Raw genomic sequence first — 18236 nt, 5'->3', positions numbered from 1 at the left:
GACTTTCCCAAAGTAGATTCCCTGGCGTTAGGACAGAACCTGAGGATGGATGTCACTGGCACGCAGGGTGCCTCGGCTAATCTGGCTCTACAACAGGAGTCTATGTCCAAGTTCGTGTGGATAGATACGTGTGCACACGCTGGGGCAAAGGTGGCAAGCTCAGCAGGTTCCTGGAGGATCCTGGGCACGCAGAATCCTGGCACGCAGCGGCCTTGTGCCAGTGTGCCCAGGACAGATCCAAAGCTCAGGCCTGCAGACCTCAGGCTTACCAGTTGCCATCCCGTCTGGTCCGTCCGCTCCAGCAGCAGGGAGCAGCACCTCCTGGATGTCTCCCAAGGAGGAGCTCCGCTGCGGGGCGAGGAGGAGCCCCCTTCTCTGGAAGACTCCCCCACCAACTGCCAAGCCCACCCACACGCCGCAGGGCTCGCGTTAGGGACGTCACAGAGGCGGCGACATCACAGGCACCGGCGTCCCCCCCCCCACCCCCACCCCACCCGACCCCCCGCATCTCTACCGCCCCCCACAGCCTGCCACCAAAGAGCGCACTGGAGGCGGAGGGGAAGCACCCACCAGCCCGCCCCCCGCCGCGGAGTCTCGGTCAGCATGGGGGTGACAGGTGGGAGCGGGCGGGCGCTCGGCGGGGCAGGGGCTGGGCCAGGCGGGAAAAGTGAAAGTGAGGGTGGGGCTCGGGGGGCGGGGATCGGCCGCGGCGGGCGGGCGCCGGAGAGGAAGGTAGACCCCAGCCAGACCCCTCGCGATCCCGCGGATGAGGGGCGGTGCTTCCCTGGCCGCCACGCTCAGCGTTGGCCCTGCGCGGCGCACGACTGTGTGTGTGTGTATGTGTGTGTGTACAGATACACGTGCACACCGAGGGGTAAAGGCGTTCTGGGTAGAGGCCCTGTGCCCAGGAAGCGGTATATGAATTACCCCAAACTGCAGAGGAAACACCCCCGCTCCAAATCAAATCAAGTGTTTCCGTGGTTGGTGCTTGAGGCTTTTGCAGAGAAAGGCAGTCTGCTTGAACAGATATTTACTGAGCCCCTCCGTTGTGCTCTGCACTTCTCTCTGTACCCTTGAACAAAGATGGTTTCCCCCCAGGGCCCTGGATCTCCCAGGTTTCTAACAAGGGGGCCCAGATCTCCCCCACCCCCGGATTGGAGACTTTCTTCTCAGGACTTTCTCTGCCAGGACGAAATGGGCCAGCCTTCAAAACGTACCAAAAATCAACAACCAGAGAACAGCTTTCCCCTCAACAAACACATTGATGCAGACAGCTTAAATCACTCCTGCAATGTTTATTGCATCCCCTTCTCTTTTTTCTTTTTTTTAATCTTAGACAACTGTATTTTATTGTATTTTTAATTGAAGTATTGTTGATTTACAATGTGTTAATTTCAGATGTACAACACAATGATTCATTGTGTTGTACACCTGAAATTAACATATATATATGTATGTGTATATATATATATATATATTTCAGATCCTTTTCTCTTATAGGTTATTACAAAATATTGAATATAGTTCCCTGTGCTCTACAGCTGGTGGGTCATCTATGTTAATATATAGTAGTGTGCATGTGATTCCTACCCACCCACCCCCACTGCTTTCCTCTTGAAAGTGAAAGTCTTAGTTGCTCAGTCCTTTCCAGTTCTTTGCAACCCCGTGGACTGTAGCCTACCATGTTTCTCTGTCCTTGGGATTCTCCAAGCCAGAATACTGGAATGGGCTGCCATTTCCTTCTCCAGGGCATCTTCCCAACCCAGGAATCAAACTCAGGTTTCTTGCATTGCAGGCAGGTTTTTTTACCACCTGAGCCATCAGGGAAGTAACCACAAGTTTGTTTTCTGTGTCTGTGAGTCTCTGTTTTGTAAATAAGTTCATTTGTTTGTTTGTTTTTTAGTTTCCACATATAAGTCATATCATCTTTGTCTTTCTCTGTCTGGCTTCTTCAGTAGTATAATAATCTCTAGGTCCATCCATGTTCCCTGGAGAAGGGAACGGCTACCCACTCCAGTATTCTGGCCTGGAGAATTCCGTGGACTGTATAGTCCATGGGGTCGTGAAGAGTCGGACACGACTGAGAGACTTTCACTCACTCACTTCATCCATGTTACTGTGAATGGTATTATTTCATTCTTTTTTGTGACTAAATAATATTCCAGTGTGTGTATGTGTGTGTGTATACCACATCATCTTTACCCATTCATCTGTTGATGAACATTTAGGTTGCATCCATGTCTTGACTATTGTGATTGCTGTAATGAACATTGGGGTGCAGGTGTCATTTCAAAATAGAGTTTTCTCCAGATGTTCTCCAGTGGAATTGTAAGATCTTGTGGTAACTCTATGTTTAGTTTTTTAAGGAATCTCCATAATGTTCTCAATGGTGACTGCACCAATTTACATTCCCACAAACAGCGTAGGAGGGGTTTTTTTCCTTCACACTCTCACTAGCATTTATTATTTGTCAGCACTTACTCTTACTCTGTGCTAGGCCCTGAGTTTAATGAGTTAACTAAAAATTAAAATGTGGGTTAGACAACCAGGTATGTCACAGAGATAATGACAGTGGAGATTTGAGTTGAGCTGTCAGGCATGAGTAGGGTTTTTGTCAGGAGAGAGACTTTCTGAGTATCAGAAACAGCATGTGCAAAGGCATTGATGCACAAAAGTTCCCACCGTGCTCCAGGGCCTCTTGAGCTTGGGGCAAGGCAGGGAACTGGATACCAGGAGATGAAAAAAGAAGGCAGAGGTCAGACTATGCAGGATCTTTGAGGCCACCCTAGAGTCTGGATGTGAGCAGGTGTGATGCAGCAGGCTTGTTCTGCAGTCATTGAGATGCCCAGGTTGGGGCCGGGGTCGGGGGGAATGTGGATCAGTGGGCCATATTGAATTATATCAGCTAGAGGCCTAGAGAAATTTCAGCCAGCACAGTGGGTAGCACCACGGGGTTTGGAGCCGATCTGACTTGTGTTCAGGTCGTGGTGCTATTCATAAGAGCTGTGTGACTTGCACAAACTTCCTCATCTATGAGAGGAGAGTCGTGGCCACCTGTGCAGAGTGTGGCCCTGAGGGTTGAATGCATGCAAAGCACTCAGCACCAAGTGTTGAGGGGCTCATGAGTCCTGGGTTTGTGTTGACTTTGGTGTCAGAAGAGGAGAGAAGCAGTGGGGATGGAGAAAGGATGTGCACAGGTCATTAACAGTGGTGGGAATTTCAGGAGCTGGGGAAGTGAGGAGGTTGCAAGTGACCCAGGTCTCTAACTGGGGTGATAGGATAAACGATGAACCAGGGAGAGGAGTTTATCAAAAGATGAGAGATTGGAAAGGAAGATGGGTCAAACATGCAGAACTGTGTTAGCCATCCTAGAGTCTGGACACCAAGGTATGAACTTGAGGCCAATAATGGGAGATAATCTGAAGGGTTTAGCGGGGTGAGAAGAATAAGGAAACAATTCTTTTTTTAAATAATTTTATTTATTTATTTATTTTTGGCTGCACCGAGTCTTCATTGCTATGCAGAGACTTTCTCTAGTTGTGCCAAGCACAGGCTTCCCATTGCAGTGGCTTCTCTTGTTGCAGAGCATGGTCTGTAGAGCATGGGCGTCATTGTGGCGCATGGGCTTAGTTGCTCCATGGCAGATGGGATCTTCCCAGACCAGGGATCGAACTTGTATCCCCTGCACTGACAGGTGGATTCTTAACCACTGGACCACCAGCGAAGTCCCAGGAAACCATTCTTTGCACAGACTTTTGCTGAGAATCCACCTTGTGCCTGACTCTGTGTAGAGGATCAGAGATTCAAAGTAAGTAAACCACACACCCGACCCACCTCTAACTGAGGGTCAGCAAGAAGCTGTGCACTTAGATAGAGGTCTGCTGTCGGGGGGCCTGGGGGTAGAGGGGAAGGGAGCAACTGAAGGAAGACCCCTCAGCTTAGCACCTTGAGGTAGAGTCTGGGAGGTCTTTAGGAAGAGGTGAGCCCCTAGAACACCTAGTCATGACAATAGGAAACGGGAATTCCATTCAAACTACTCATCTCAGGCTTTGACAAGGAATCCATAGGGTTTTAAACAGTGAAGTTGAGGCCCCCTGAGGGAAAAATGTGTAATCAGTGACTGCAGTTTAAGTCTAGAACTCAGGAGAGGTGGGGGTAAGAAATAGAAATTGGAGGGTCAAGTGGGAGTATGAAATAGAGATTGGAGGGTCTCCTGTGGTTACAGCCACAGGCTTGAAAGCTCCAAGGGGCAGAGATTGTGTATGTTCATCACTGTGTCCTCTGCCCTTAGCACAATCCCTGGACAATAGCTGGCCTCAACCTTTTTAAAATATATTTATTTGGCTTCACCAGGTCTTAGTTGCAGCACACAAGACCTTCAGTCTTCGTCGTGGCGTGTGGAATCTTAAGTTGCAGGATGCCAACTCTGAGTTGTGGCAATGTGGGCTCTAGTTCCCTGACCAGGGATCAAACCCTCGGCCCCCAGCATTGGGATGGCAGGGTCTTAGCCACTGGACCACCAGGGAAGTACCCCTGGGGCTCAACATTTTTTTAAACTTTATCCAAGAAATACATGCATGTGGTTAAATAGTACTGAAGAGCTTATTCAGTGACTGAAAAGAATCCCCAGTACCACATCCCCAGCCTCATTCAGCTGCTCTGCTGGGTTGAATATGCTCTTTCATCCCTGACTCTTGTTTTACACCTTTATTTTGCGTTAGCACATCCTCAAATAACTTCCAAAAACAAAGGAATAAACTTTCTTACTTTTCCATGTCTGAAATGATAGTTTTGTGGGATATAAAGTTCTAGGTTAAAAACCATTTCCCTCAGAATGTTAAAGACAACCGTATTGCTAACTCCACCAACAGTATGATTCTCCTTCCCTTGTTGTTGACTTCTTTTTCACTTAGAAGCATTTAGGAATCCTTTGTTCCTGATGCAATGAACTTTTAGAACAAAGATCTTTTGGCATCTATAGTGCTGGGTATTCAGCAAACATTTTTAAGCTAATGACATCCTTCAGCTCAGGGAAATACTGATTTTGCTTTTCTTCTCCATGGTCTCCATTCTTTCTGAATCTCCTTTTATAACCCAGAATTGGATCTCCTTTTGATCCTTTTCTCTCACATTGTCTTGATATTTTAGTTCTACCTTCTAGGAATATTCTCTGTATTTTATTTTTTAATTCTGTTTGCTAAAAAGCTCTTTCTTTTCATGGTTCTTTTTAAAATAGTATCCTATTCTTGTTCTTTGGATGCAATGTATATGTTGCTGAATATCTTAAACTCTGAATCTCTGAAGATGATTAGAATTTTTCAGTTTCCTTGCTTTTCTTCTGGTGTTCTGGAGTAGTCTTTTCTCTTGGTCTAGCTCTCCTATGTTAGCAGTTTTCTCAAATGCCTAGTGATGCTTGGTTGTCCATGTATAAGAGTGAAATCATAAAAAGCTGATTGGGAGCCTATGACTACAGGAGCCTATTGCTTTACAGATATTACTTTAATGTGACCACTCAGGAATCAGACATATCTCTGGCAGGTTTGAAAAGACCCACACAACTGATACATCTACAGCCAAACTGGACAAGGGAAAAAAAAAAAAAAACAGACAAAAATTTCCAGCATGAGGAATGAAAGAGGTAATACCACTACAGACTCTGCAGAAATGAAAAGAATAATTAGGGAATATTAGGAACAATTTATGCCAATAAATTTGACCACTTAGATGAAATGGATAAATTCCTTTAAAAAAATACAAACTCTAAAACATCACTCAAGAAGAAATAGATATTCTGGGAATGGATAGTGGTGATGGCTGCATGACAATATACTTGATGCCACTGAACTGCATACTTAAAAATGATTTTAAAAGGGCAATTTATGATATGTGTGTTTTATCACAATAAAAAAGAAAGAAATAGGTAGGCTAAATGACCCTGTATCTATTTTTTAAGTTGAATTTGTAATTAAAAATCTTCTCACAAGGAAACTCCAGGTCCAGGTCCAGGTCCACAGGCTTCATTTGTGAATTCTACCAAATGTAATGAAGAAATAATAAAAATTTTATACTAACTCACAAAACTGAAGAGGGGACATGTCTCAACTCATTCTATGGGACCAGCATTACTCTAATGTCAAAACCTTACATCATAGACATTATAAAAAGAAAGACATTATAAGAAAAGAAAATTGCATACCAATACAATTCATGAACATCTATATGAAAATTCACCTTAAAAGTTAGAAAATAAAAGTTGACAATGTATAAAAAGGTAGTACATTGTGATCAAGTGAAATTTATCCCAGGAATACAAGATTTCACCATAAACAAATTATAATAGAATTATTAGCAGAATAATATGTAATATATGTAGCACATGCTATACATAACTTCCTTGGCTTCCCTGGTGGCTCAGGCAGTAAATAATCCGCCTACAATGCAGGAGACCTGGGTTCCGTCCCTGGGTTGGGAAGATCCCCTGAAGGCACGCATGGCAACCCACTCCAGTATTCTTGCCCAGAGAATCTCATGGACAGAGGAGCCCAGTGGACTTCAGTCCATGGGATCACAAAGAGTCAGACACGACTGAGCAACTAAGCACATACAGCCATACATACGTAACTTATATAATATATTAACAGAATATAAAAGTAAAACATATGATAATAAATTCAGAAAAAGCATCAGATAAAACTCAATATCCCTTCCTATTTAAAAATGAAGTAGGAATAGAAGCAAACTTCTTCAACCTGATAAATAGCATCTATGAGAAAAACTATAACATTATATTTCATAATGAAATACTGGATACTTTTCCCCTAAGCTCAGTAGCAAAGCAAGAATCAGTTCAGTTCAGTTCAGTCACTCAGTTGTGTCTGACTTTTTGCGACCCCATGAATCGCAGCACGCCAGGCCTCCCTGTCCATCACCAACTCTCGGAGTTTACTCAGACTCATACCCATCAAGTCGGTGATGCCATCCAGCCATCTCATCCTCTGTCGTCCCCTTCTCCTCCTGCCCCCAATGCCCCCCAGCATCAGGGTCTCTTCCAATGAGTTAACTCTTTGGAAAAGACCCTGATGCTGGGAGGGATTGGGGGCAGGAATATCTACTCTCAATTCTGCTCCACATTGTTCCAGAGATTATTCTCAGTGCAATAATGCAAGAAAAGGAACTTGGAGACATCCAGGTTGAAAAGGAAGAAGTAAGACTATGTTCAGTCACAAATATTATTGTTTATGTAGAAAACCCTATGGAATCTTAAAAAAGCTACTAGAACCAATAAGATTTTAGGATGGTTGCAGGATACAAAGTCAACGCCTTTCTATGTAAAGCAATCCACAGTTGGAAGTTGAAATTATTTCATACACTGCCAAATGTCACTTGAATCCCTAATAGAACATTCCCAGGTTGAATATAGAGGCCCCAAGTTGAGTCAAACTCAGATTTGTGCTTCTAAACCCCAGTACTGCAGTGAGGTTCATACCATAATATTTTTTCCTTCTATCCATATCCAGTTGCTTTTTATGGAAGAGTTAAGGCTTTAGGTGTTGATTAAACTTCCCAGAGAAATTTTGTAAAACAAGCAAAAGAAACTAAGATCATGACATCCAGTCCCATCACTTTATGGCAAATAGATGGGGAAACAATGGAAACAGTGATAGATTTTATCTTCTTGGGCTCAAATCACTGCAGATGGTGATTTCAGCCATGAAATTAAGACGCTTGTTGCTTGGAAGAAAAGCTATGAGAAAGCTAGACAGAATATTAAAAAGCAGAGATATTACTTTGCCAGCAAAGGTTCATCTAGTCAAAGCTATGTTTTTTCCAGTAGTCATGTATGGATGTAAGAGTTGGACCATAAAGAAGGCTGAGTGCCAAAGAATTGATGCTTTTGACCTGTGGTGTTGGAGAAGGCTCTTGAGAGTCCCTTGGACAGCAAGGAAATAAAACCAGTCAATCCTAAAGAACTCAATACTGAATATTCATTGGAAGGACTGATGCTGAAGCTGAAGCTCCAAAATTTTGGCCACCTAACGTGAAGAGGAGACTCATGGGAAAAGACACTGATGCTGGGAAAGATTGAAGGCAGGAGGAGAAGGGGATGACAGAGGACAAGATGGTTGGATGGCATCACCTACTCAATGGACATGAGTTTGAGCAAGCTCTGGGAGATGGTGAAGGACAGGAAAGCCTGGTGTGCTGTAGTCCACAGGGTCACAAAGAGTTGGACACAACTGAGCAACTGAACAACAACAACAAAGAAAAAGAAGGCTGTGAGGTCAGAAGCCTGGGGCATAGCAGCAGTTGGGGCAGGTAGAAATGGAGCAGAAGAGAGATGGGGAGGAAGTTGAGGGATGGTCAAAGAAAGCATGGTGGTCAAAGAAGTGATAGTTCTGAAGAGACCACTGAGCCGGCCACAGGGAATCTGTCCCTGGTGCACTCTTAGCCCAGTCACCCAGCTGATCCAGGATCCCAGGCCCAGGCTGAACCTGTGGGTACAGGCTTGCTAAGTCACTTCAATCCTATCCGATTCTTTGCGACCTTATGGACAGTAGCCTACCAGGCTCCTCCATCCATAGGATTCTCCAGGCAAGAATACTGGAGTGGGTTGCCATTGCCTCCTCCAGGGGAACTTCCTGATCCAGAGATTGAACCCATGTCTCTCATATCTCCTACATTGGCAGGTGGGCTCTTTTTTTTTTTTTTTTTTTGGCAGGTGGGCTCTTTACCACCAGCATCAGCTGCGAAGTACATGGAGCAACCCAAAGCCCAGGACCCAACATCAGCCATGCAAGGATCCTCCCCAGCCTCTCCACCTCTAGGAAGAGGCCACAGCACATTTTAATCCTTCTAATCTAATCCTGGGAGCAATTCTCAGCCAGAGCCAAGGCTGTCACTTCCTGTCACACTGCAGGCTCATAGGGATCCCGGCTTGCTCATTGCCATAATGGCCCCACCATCAACCCCTATCCACCACCCTGGGGCTCAGAGAATGGGACAGCCTGGTGGCCCCTATCACCAAAGGATAAAAAAGAAGCTTCTGCAATAAAAGATACAAGCTTCTAGGAAAGGGGACTGGGAGTGGGTACGTACCCCAAGGAGCCAATCTCCTCTGCAAATGATGTTTCATGTTCCAAAATAACCAGCTGGGCTTCCCACGTGGCACTAGTGGTAAAGAATATGCCTGACACTGCAGGAGGCCTAAGGGATACAGGTTCGATCTTTTAGTTGGTAAGATCCCCTGGAGGAGGGCATGGCAGCCCACTCCAGTATTCTTGCCTGGAGAATCCCATGGATAGAGGAGCCTGGTAGGCTACAGTCCATGGGTCACAGAGTCAGACACAACTGAAGCAACTTAGCAAGCACGCGTCACCTCCAACCAAGCACCTGGGGTGAGAATTCTGGCCCGGAGCTGGAAATAGATGATCCCAGGTTGTGAAATGGCATGAGAAGCCGGGGGAAGAGAGAACAGGATAGGAGTGGCTAGGATGCGAGTGAGTGGCAGATCTGAAGCCTCACCAGATAGAGTGGAGGAAGGGGAGCAGGGGTGGGAATGGAAAAGATGAAGAAAGTTCACCTGGGGTGCGACAGAGAACCCCACACAGTTACCGGCTCTGGGGTAGGATGACATTCAGGGCAGGGCAGTGAAGAGCTCCTTAAGTGAAGCCTGCATCTAAGTCCTGACTTCCTGAGTGATCAGCTGAGGGACCTTGGGCAAATGAACCTCTTCTCAGTCAAAGAACTAAAGGCTATAAAGCGCTCAACACAATCCCTGGGCTAGTTTCTAGCACTCAACGAATGGAAGTGACCACTATTCGTATTTGCCCTAATGGAGGACAGTGATGGATCACGAAAGGCGGAAGGGAGCAGACGTGGAGGATGGGGTGCTGGTGATGCTGGCAAGGGGCAGAATGGGCAAGGGGATGGCACATGGGCTTAGGTAAGGGACAGGGAAGGAGGGGGGGTGGCTGCAGCAATGCCACCAGCCTGAGCTCCAGACTCGCTCAGGGACTGTCCGCACTTGCAGGTCCCCTGCCCTCACGTCCTTCTCCCTGCCAGGTGCCAATGGATTTCCCTGCTGTGGCAAAGATTCGGTGGACATTGTGGATTCACAGTGAGAACCAGTCCCCCATCACCGTAGGACTTCTCCCCAACTCCCGAGATCACCCACCCTCACCCAGGATCTCCCTCTATCTTGCTTACTTCCAAAATCTCCCCAAGGCCAGTAACCAGGCCAAAAGGCAGCAGGGGTGAGGATGGAGGCCATCCCCCACTCTGCTTCCGCCCCCAATCCCTCACGTTGGAGGAGGACTGAAGGGTGGATGGATGGAGCCTGACCCCTTAGCGTTGCCTTTCTCTGAGATCAGAACTACCCAAGGGGAGGGTGGGCAGGTGCCTAAAGTAGGAGAAAGGTTACAGTGACTGAGGGCAGCGGTCGAGATGGCAGCCAACTAGCAATAAGAACCAAGGGTACCCTCCACACACACCCTTGCATTTCAGATTTGCTGAGCTGAGAGCAGGCAGGTTCTGGAGAGGCTGTCCCTCTGGGCTTCTCCCTCTGTGAGGAGCTGCTTGCAAGACACTGGCCCACTGGAATGCTAGATTAAGATGCAGATTCCTGGGCCTCACTTCCAACTGAAATAAAAGATACAAGCTTTTTAGGAAGGGGACTGTTGGAGCGAGGGACCTCCCCCAAGGAGACAGTCTCCTCTGCAGAGACTGTAGGGGGAGCGGGGCAACTCGGAAAGCTCTCTAGGCACTTTCTGAACTCACTGAAGTTTGAGAATATGAGTCTGCCATGGGATTCTCGGCGGGAGTGGGCACCACCAGGGGAGTGAGCTAGGGGCATCTTGCCCATCTTTGCACAAGGCAGAAGGCTTTAAGGGCACCAGAGACCCTCCCCTGAAGCTACCCCACCCACCACATGGAGCCTTGTCTCCCACTCTGTGTCTCCTTCTGTCTTAGGGGTGCCATAAACCAAAACCAGTTCCAGCCAATACAAGAGGAAGATGACATGGAGGTAACAGCGGACTGTATCATCTCGTAGGGGGAGGTGGGAGGCCAGGGGCAGGGGTCCTTGAGGCCCATCTTGTCTAAAGCCTGATAAGCCCCCACTCTGGACAATTATGGAACCGACCCTAGCACCAGGCCAGGGTTGGCACACACATGCACACCCACCCTCACCAGCTGCCCCCACTGCCTCCCTGCCCCAAGCAGGTCACTTGGAGGAGGCAAGTGTCAGGCAGGAAGTGAGCAGGACAGTGCGGGGGTGGGGCCAGGCAGAGAATGGGGGATGGGGAGAACCGCGGCGGCTGTGGGGTGGGGGAGCCTGGCGCAGCCTCAGCTTCCTGTTGAAACCTTTCAGCTGGAGGACGAATTGCTAGGGCCAGAGGTTCCAGAAGAAGAGGTCCCTCAAGTGGAGCCAGAACAGAAGCCCAAGCCCTTCCCACAGGCAGAGCCCAAGGCCAAACAGGAAGACCCCAAGGCCCAGGAGTACAGGGAAGAGCCCCCCCAACCCTACGGAGACGGGCTAACAAAGCCAGGCATCAGACAGCTGAGCATGAGGTCCAACTCCAGCTATGTGAGTTCCGTGGACGAGGACTACCGCTCCATCCACGTGCAGACCTCCAGGCACCTCTTCTGGGTAGACAGGCTCATCCAGGTGTCAGAACACAGCCTGCAACCAGTGATCAGCACGCAGCCCGTCCAGAAGAGCACAAAAGAGACCACCAGAGGCCCAGCCCAACAGACGGTCCCCAAGGACCCTGAGAGCTCCAAGAAGCAGAGCCAGGACCCCAGTGCCCAGCAAGGTCCTCGAGACAAAGCCTCCCAGAAGACTCCAAGCCCCGAGCCGTCCTTCTGCGTGCCCTCCATGGGCCTGGAAGAGCTGATCAATTTTGCATCAACCCTGGCCATGGCCTCCTCCAGCAGGATGGACTTGCCCAGCTTGCAGCACATGATCAAGACCACACCCCAGAAGACCATGCCACCTCCCACAGAGCCGGCCGTGAATCACGCTGCCCAGCCCACCACGGACGAGCCAGAGCAGGAAAATCTCACAAAGGACGAGAAGCCACCAGAGGAACCAAGAGAAGTCAGGGAACCTCAGGATGCCCCAAAGCAAGACGATAAGGACGTCCCTCACCCTTACCTTGACCTCGGCAAGCCAGGGTTCAAGAGGGCCACCATTGAAGGGGAGCTGAAGTTTCTCCAGTCCCCGCCCATGTCCCCTCAGCCAAAAGGAGCTGCAAAAGAGTAAGTGAGGCTGCCCCACGGCTCCCCCCGGGATGTGCAGTTGGGCCCACTCCACACAGCCAAGTGGGGGCGGGGGACAATGGAATGAGGGGCTGGCTGAGTGATGTCTCCAGCTCAGTGACCTCATAAAGGCTGCTGGAGACAAAGTTCCGGTGGGCTGAGGTGCAGTGCCAAAGCCGGGGCTGACAGAGGCCTGGGCACCATGGAGGGTAAGCGCTCCAGGGTGGGGGCAGGGGCTTGGGTTTGAAGCCGGAACTAGAATGCCATTCTAGCATTAGGAGGTTTCTCGCCACAAGTGTAGATGGCCTTACCCTCACTGGAAACATTCAGGCTAGTGTCTTTCCTACTGAGAACCCCTAGGTCTCAGCCCTGGGCCCTGGATAGGACCAACGAGGCAGGACTGAGGATCCTGGGTTCACCAGCACCCCACGCTTCCTGGTGATGAATGAATGTGACAGAAGGGCCGCTGCCCATCCACATCACACAGCAGGAAGAGGCCGTCTGAGCCCCTGCACCCTCCTCAAAAAGGCCTCTGGGCTCACCCCTCCTTTGTCCTTCCCACCAGGGCCCAAGTGACACTCTCTCTTTTGCGTTGCAGCTCGGTGCCGGGAACCATGAAAGGGAATCCATTATTCCTGAAAATCCATTTTAAGCTGTCGTCCCCCTCCTCCCCAGAGAAATGACTAGACAAAACCAGTAAAGCTTCCAGTGCTGGCTCCCCGGCTCAGACTTTTTTTGCAAACGCTCCTGGACCAGTGAGCTCCTCTGACTTCAGCATCCTGGTCTCCAATGCTTAGAGAAGCCACCCACACTTTTAGCCACCCCAGCATCCCCAGCACCCCCGCGGGCTCCATCAGCCCTGTGTGGTCCCTGCTTACTCCCCCCCGCCCCCCACTGCGCCAGACCTCTAGGCCAGCATCAGAGAGTAGTGACTTGCCTTGGGGAGGCCCCACTTGTGCCCTGTCGGAGCCTTCTTAGATGTAAAAAGGGACATTTGGGGATCATCTGAGGTGAGAGCCTCCTGGAGGTGGGACTGGGCAGGCAAGAAAGCTTCTGGAAGGAGTTCTTCCCACTTCTCTCATGGTGAAGACCTGACATGGGGAAGGGATGGTGTTCAGGGCTTGAAGGAAGGGAAGAATGAAGCCAAGGGACTGGTCCTCCAGGGGCCACTGCCTCTATTCAGAGGTACCTCCAGTGTAGGGGAGAGTCCATGGGTCACGATGCACTTCTGCAGGCAGTTCACACACACACACACACACCCCAGCTGCTGACCAGCACGTGACACAGACATGCATGTGACACAGCCACAAGCAGGCCAAAGAAGCATGTTCCACATGTGCCAGGCACACACATACACAGTGCCCATGACCCAGATGCATGCACCCGGATGCATGAGCCTCTCCATGGTGGGGGAGGAGGGACAATGTGGGGAAGCTTCTGGAAGAGGAGATGGCAACAAGAGGGAAGAGAACTTGGAGTGTGGGGATGGACGTGGGTAGGAAGAGGGAAGTCAGAGAGAAAGAGAAGGGGAGATAGCACCGAGACTTGGGGCCTAATGAGACTCGACACCTCCTCCGGACCAAGGCTCCCCTTCAAGTGAAAGCCCTACCTTGCAGATCCTTAGAACCCTGCCCTGCCTTGAGAAGGGGCTGAGGAGGGAGACGCCCAGGGTCAGGGAGAATGGGATTAGGAAGGGGTGGGTTTCCCAGGTGGCACTGGTGGTAAAGAACCCGCCTCCCAGTGCCAGAGACATGGATTCAATCTCTGGGTCAGGAAAATCCCCTGGAGGAGGGCATGGCAACCCACTCCAGTATTCTTGCCTGGAGAATCTCCGTGGACAGAGGAGCCTGGCAGGCTACAGTCCATGGGGTCGCAAAGAGTCAGATATGACTGAAGCAACTAAGGAAACACGCATGAGCACTCAGGAATGGGCCAGGGCCAGAGAAGGGGGCAGGTGGCTGGAAGGAGGGATGAAGAAGAGACGCAGAGGTGAGTGTCTGGGGAGGGGCTAGGCCAGCACTGGCATCTGGCTATTGGGACACATCTTCCCAGAAGAAGGGCTCCTTCCCCCCCAGGGGACCTCGGGTAAGGTGAGCCACAGTCCCATCTTGGCTGGACCCCACCTTCCCATGCCTTGACCTGGGGCCTCTGGGGCCTGCTTCTCCCCTGCGCCGCAGCCTTCCTGTTAGCTTCTGGCATGGAGTCACAAAATTTAGATGCCTTAAGGGAGCAAAAACTCAAAAGACTAAAAGTGCAGGTTCCCCAGCAGAGAGGAGCGGGCCTTTGCTGAGGGTGGAGCGCACCCCTGCTGACAGTTGTTCAGATCTACACCAAACCCAGCCTGGGGGACTGCAGGCCTGGGGGACAGGCCCAGCCTCCAAGCGTGCAACTCTGCCTTTCAGGCAGCAGAGGACGGAAGACCAAGCGATCACCATCGGCAAAGACAACATCCAGGTGACCAGGGCGGAGGTCACTCCTCCAAGCTAGAGCTTCCAGAATCCCCCAGAGAGAGGGCTGTGGGAGCAGGCTGGCAGGGGGCCGATACTGGGAGGTGAAGCTGTGCATCCACAGGTCTGGTCCCAGGTGCCTTGGAGTCCAAACACTCAAATGGGCTGGACCCCTCAGCCCTGTCTTCTCCTCACCTCCAAGGCCTGCACAGAAGCCTCAAAGACTGCTCACACAAGACCCAGGAGAGGAGCAGACTGGCAGAACCCGGAAGGGAAGGTTGCCGCAACGTGCCACCCTCCTGACCCAGAAGGAACCAGCTGCTGCCTTGGCCACAGGGGCTGAGCAGGCTTCTCAGAGGACCAGACAGCTCAAGGGCCTTGAGGCCACCCACACAGTACAGTCAGGCCCTCAGACCAGGTCTCAGAGGTGAGGGCAGGGACCAGGGCCAGGGCTGGGGTGCTGGGTCTGGGAAAAAGCCTGCCTGACTCTGGCATCACTCAGCAGTAGGTACAAAGACCTTTCCACTCTCTTCCCCCTGCCAGAGGCAGCTTTGCAGACAAGAACCTGCTTCCCCTGACAGCACGGCAGCTGGCAGGTGAGGGCCTCAGGACTGGGAGAAGGGAGGAAAACTAGGGGGTGCTCAGAGTAGAAGAGGTTGGGGACAGAGCAGAAGCCAGTGACTGTATTGTAACCTCTGCGTGCCAGTCTAATTTGCTTATTTCTGCAATCCCAGGGATCATGGCTCTGTGCATGTGTGTGCATGTGTGTGTATGTAAGTGAAGAAGGGAGGGAGGGGTTGTTGAATAGCAAGCTATGTGGATGGTGGATGGATAGATGGTAGATGGATGAACAGGATGAAAGGAAGAAGGGAAACTGGAAGAAACAATGGGAAAAAAGAATCTGAAGTCCCTGCCCCGCTGGGGTTCAGGGCTGTGGGAGTAGAGGTGGAAGGAACCACTTCTACATTTGGGGGCCCGTGTCCCTGCAAAGATCATGCTCTGATATTGCCAGGGGTCCCTCAAAGCAGAATCATTCTATTCATCAATAGTTGTCAGTGCCTACTGCAGGCCAGGTTGCCAGCAGGGTTCCTGAAGCCTCCAGACATTGGAGCTATAGAGCCAGACCACCCAAATCAAAAGCCCAGCATGGCCCCTATGGGTGGTGTGGCCTTGGATGTAGAGTTTTTAACGTTTTTTTATATGAGCATGTCCAAATATGAGTTTTGGACATGAGAACTGAACAGACACTTAACAGGTGCCAATACACAGCAACCACTGTTTTTTACCTTAAGTTTTAATGCCCGGGGGATAGGTGAACCCAGGTCTTCAGTCTCATCTGAGCTAGAGTGGGTGAATCTCAGGGTTCCTGTGGATGGGTTCACCTTGCCCGCCTGCCCCCTCCCACCCCCAGCATTCCAGGATGTCTTCAAACTGTTCAGCTCCAGCCCAACAGGCTCCGTGGACATGCGCAGTATGAAAACTGCCCTGTGCAATGTGGGTGTCCAGCTGAGCCCTCAGGAGATGTGTGAGGCTCTGCGGCAGGCGGATTTGGATGGTGGGTGACCCTGTCCCTACCCTCACGACCTCTCCCACCTCTAGCCTTGAAGAATGCCTCCACTGCCCACAAAATCCCCGGTCTGATCCTTTTCTTAAGTTCCTTCTTCCCAGAAGCCTGCCCTGATCACCACACCTAGCCCCTCACCCCTAAACATTACTGTCGTGATAATCCTCATCCTGACTTGGGGCTCTCACACAGCAAGGGCTATTTCTCCCTGACTCGACCTCAGAAAATGCTTGGCCAGAGGCAGGACTAGACAGTCTGATGCCTAGAACTGCTGGCAAGCCTTCTACAGCGGGGCAGGCACCTACAGCACCCCCTCCTCTCTCTCTCTCTCTTCCCAGGTGATGGAACCGTAAGCTTCAAAGACTTCCTGGGTGTCCTCACTGACAGCCACCGCCTGGCTCAGTGCTTGGGTGAGGGGCAAGGCTGGTGGGGCAGGAGTGGGAGGGCCTGGCCTGGGGAAGGCTCCTCCTTACCTTCCCCCATGTTCTCTGCCCCTAGGCAAGGTGAGGAACAGCTGGGCCTGTGACCCCCAGGGCTTGCAAACCCTCTTCTTGGAGATGCTGTTCAAGCTGATGAGTCTGGGCTATGTGCCCTTCAAGTCGGTACGGGAGGTGATGAGGTGGGCACAAGTGGACCCAGCTTCAAGGCCCAAGATAGGGGGAGCAGACTGCCCCGTTCAGGAGTCCCCAGATGTCCCTGCCCCCGAGAGGAGAGCCTGAATTCTGGGTCCGTTTCCCGGGTGCCAAGTTGCCCCCAATCAGACAAGTTGCCCCCGATCAGATTCCTGTCCCACTTTGGTTTCCCCACGGGTGAGATGGAGAGGAGTGGGGAGACGCTGTCCGAGACGGCTACCCACTTTTCTCCTTCAAGCTACTACTCCAAGAAGCAGCGGTCTCTGCGGCTGAACGCAAGCCGGAAAGGTCGGTCCCGCAGCCACGGCCGCAGCGGGCGCTCTCACGCGGGCCTCGCGTTCTTCTGCCAGGCCGCGCGCCTCATCGGCCTCTCCAATGCCGAGCTGGCGCTTTCGCTGCACGGACTTCACAAAGCGGGTGCGCCCGGGGCTGGGCGGGGACCCGCGGGACTGGGGACTCTCTCTCACAACCGGCTTTCGGGAAGGACCCCCTCCTCTTCCTCATACCCGCTTCCTCGCCCCAGGAGCGTGCAGCCCCTACTCCCAGATACCTAGCCTGAACGGGCGGTCGCAGCCGGAATCCCTCACGCAGAGGCGAACTCCGCGCCCCGACGTCCGACGTCCCAAGTCGTCCCAGCCCAGTCGCCCCAAGAGCGGGCGGCTCAGCCAAGGTGAAAGTCGACCTAGGCAGAGCCAGAGGGCGGAGCCCGGTTATGTAGATAAGGGGGCGGGACATGTGAGGGTGGGGCGGGACCGAGAGGATAGGGGCGGGGCAGACGGAGCCGGGACCCGACAGATAAATGGGACAGACCGGCGGGGAAAGGAGGGACGGGCAGAATGGAAGCAGAACTGCAAGAAATTGGGACCTGATCCGGGGAGATGCAATAAGAGATCACTCTGATTGCCATCTCCTGTTTGACCACTTCCAATTTACCTTGATTCACGAACCTAACATTGCAGGTTCCTATGCAATATTGTTCTTTACAGCACGACTAAGGATCGACTAAGGATAGGGCGGGGCATAAGAAAAAGAGGCGGGGGACCCAGGTAGGAGGCAGGACTGGTGGAAATGGGGCGGAGCCGGCAGAAACAGGGACTCAGGTGGAGCTAACCCTGCGTCTCTAATCCGAGCCGCAAGCTTGACCCTCCGTACGCCCCCTCCGCGCTTCCGCAGGGTTCGCGGACCAGTTACTAGGGTGTATGTGCCCTTCGAAACTGGCTCCGTGCCCCCAAACTCTGATGCAGAAGCAGCCCTTCTCCCCCTCTCCGGCCTATTTGCAGAGACCTGCTACGAAGAAATTGTACAAGTAAAGTGTTTGCTGAGCGAAACAGGCTG

At 51.2% G+C, this 18236-nt stretch overlaps 1 protein-coding gene across 1 annotated transcript; it reads left to right on the top strand.

Moving 5' to 3' along the window:
• Positions 1-45: 45 nt before the first annotated feature.
• Positions 46-18095, top strand: SPATA32 (spermatogenesis associated 32). The gene is made up of 13 exons (XM_061140772.1): positions 46-428; positions 527-597; positions 10063-10117; positions 10969-11023; positions 11369-12258; positions 14908-15132; positions 15249-15301; positions 16117-16260; positions 16608-16679; positions 16768-16888; positions 17140-17318; positions 17425-17636; positions 18075-18095. The coding sequence occupies exons 1-13, from the start codon at positions 46-48 to the stop codon at positions 18093-18095; spliced, it is 2481 nt and encodes an 826-aa protein (XP_060996755.1).
• The last annotated feature ends 141 nt before the right edge of the window (positions 18096-18236 follow it).

This window comes from Dama dama, chromosome 5 (genome assembly GCF_033118175.1).
Source record: "Dama dama isolate Ldn47 chromosome 5, ASM3311817v1, whole genome shotgun sequence".
NCBI lineage: Eukaryota > Metazoa > Chordata > Mammalia > Artiodactyla > Cervidae > Dama > Dama dama.
Note: the sequence above shows the minus strand (reverse complement) of the source record. Positions and strands in the feature narration are given on the sequence as shown.

Coding starts and splice junctions, on each gene's coding strand:
- SPATA32 (XM_061140772.1), top strand. CDS start 46: ATGGATGTCACTGGCACGCAGGGTGCCTCGGCTAATCTGGCTCTACAA. Junction 16,680..16,767: donor CCGCCTGGCTCAGTGCTTGG/GTGAGGGGCAAG, acceptor CTCTGCCCCTAG/GCAAGGTGAGGAACAGCTGG. Junction 17,319..17,424: donor GCACGGACTTCACAAAGCGG/GTGCGCCCGGGG, acceptor TCCTCGCCCCAG/GAGCGTGCAGCCCCTACTCC.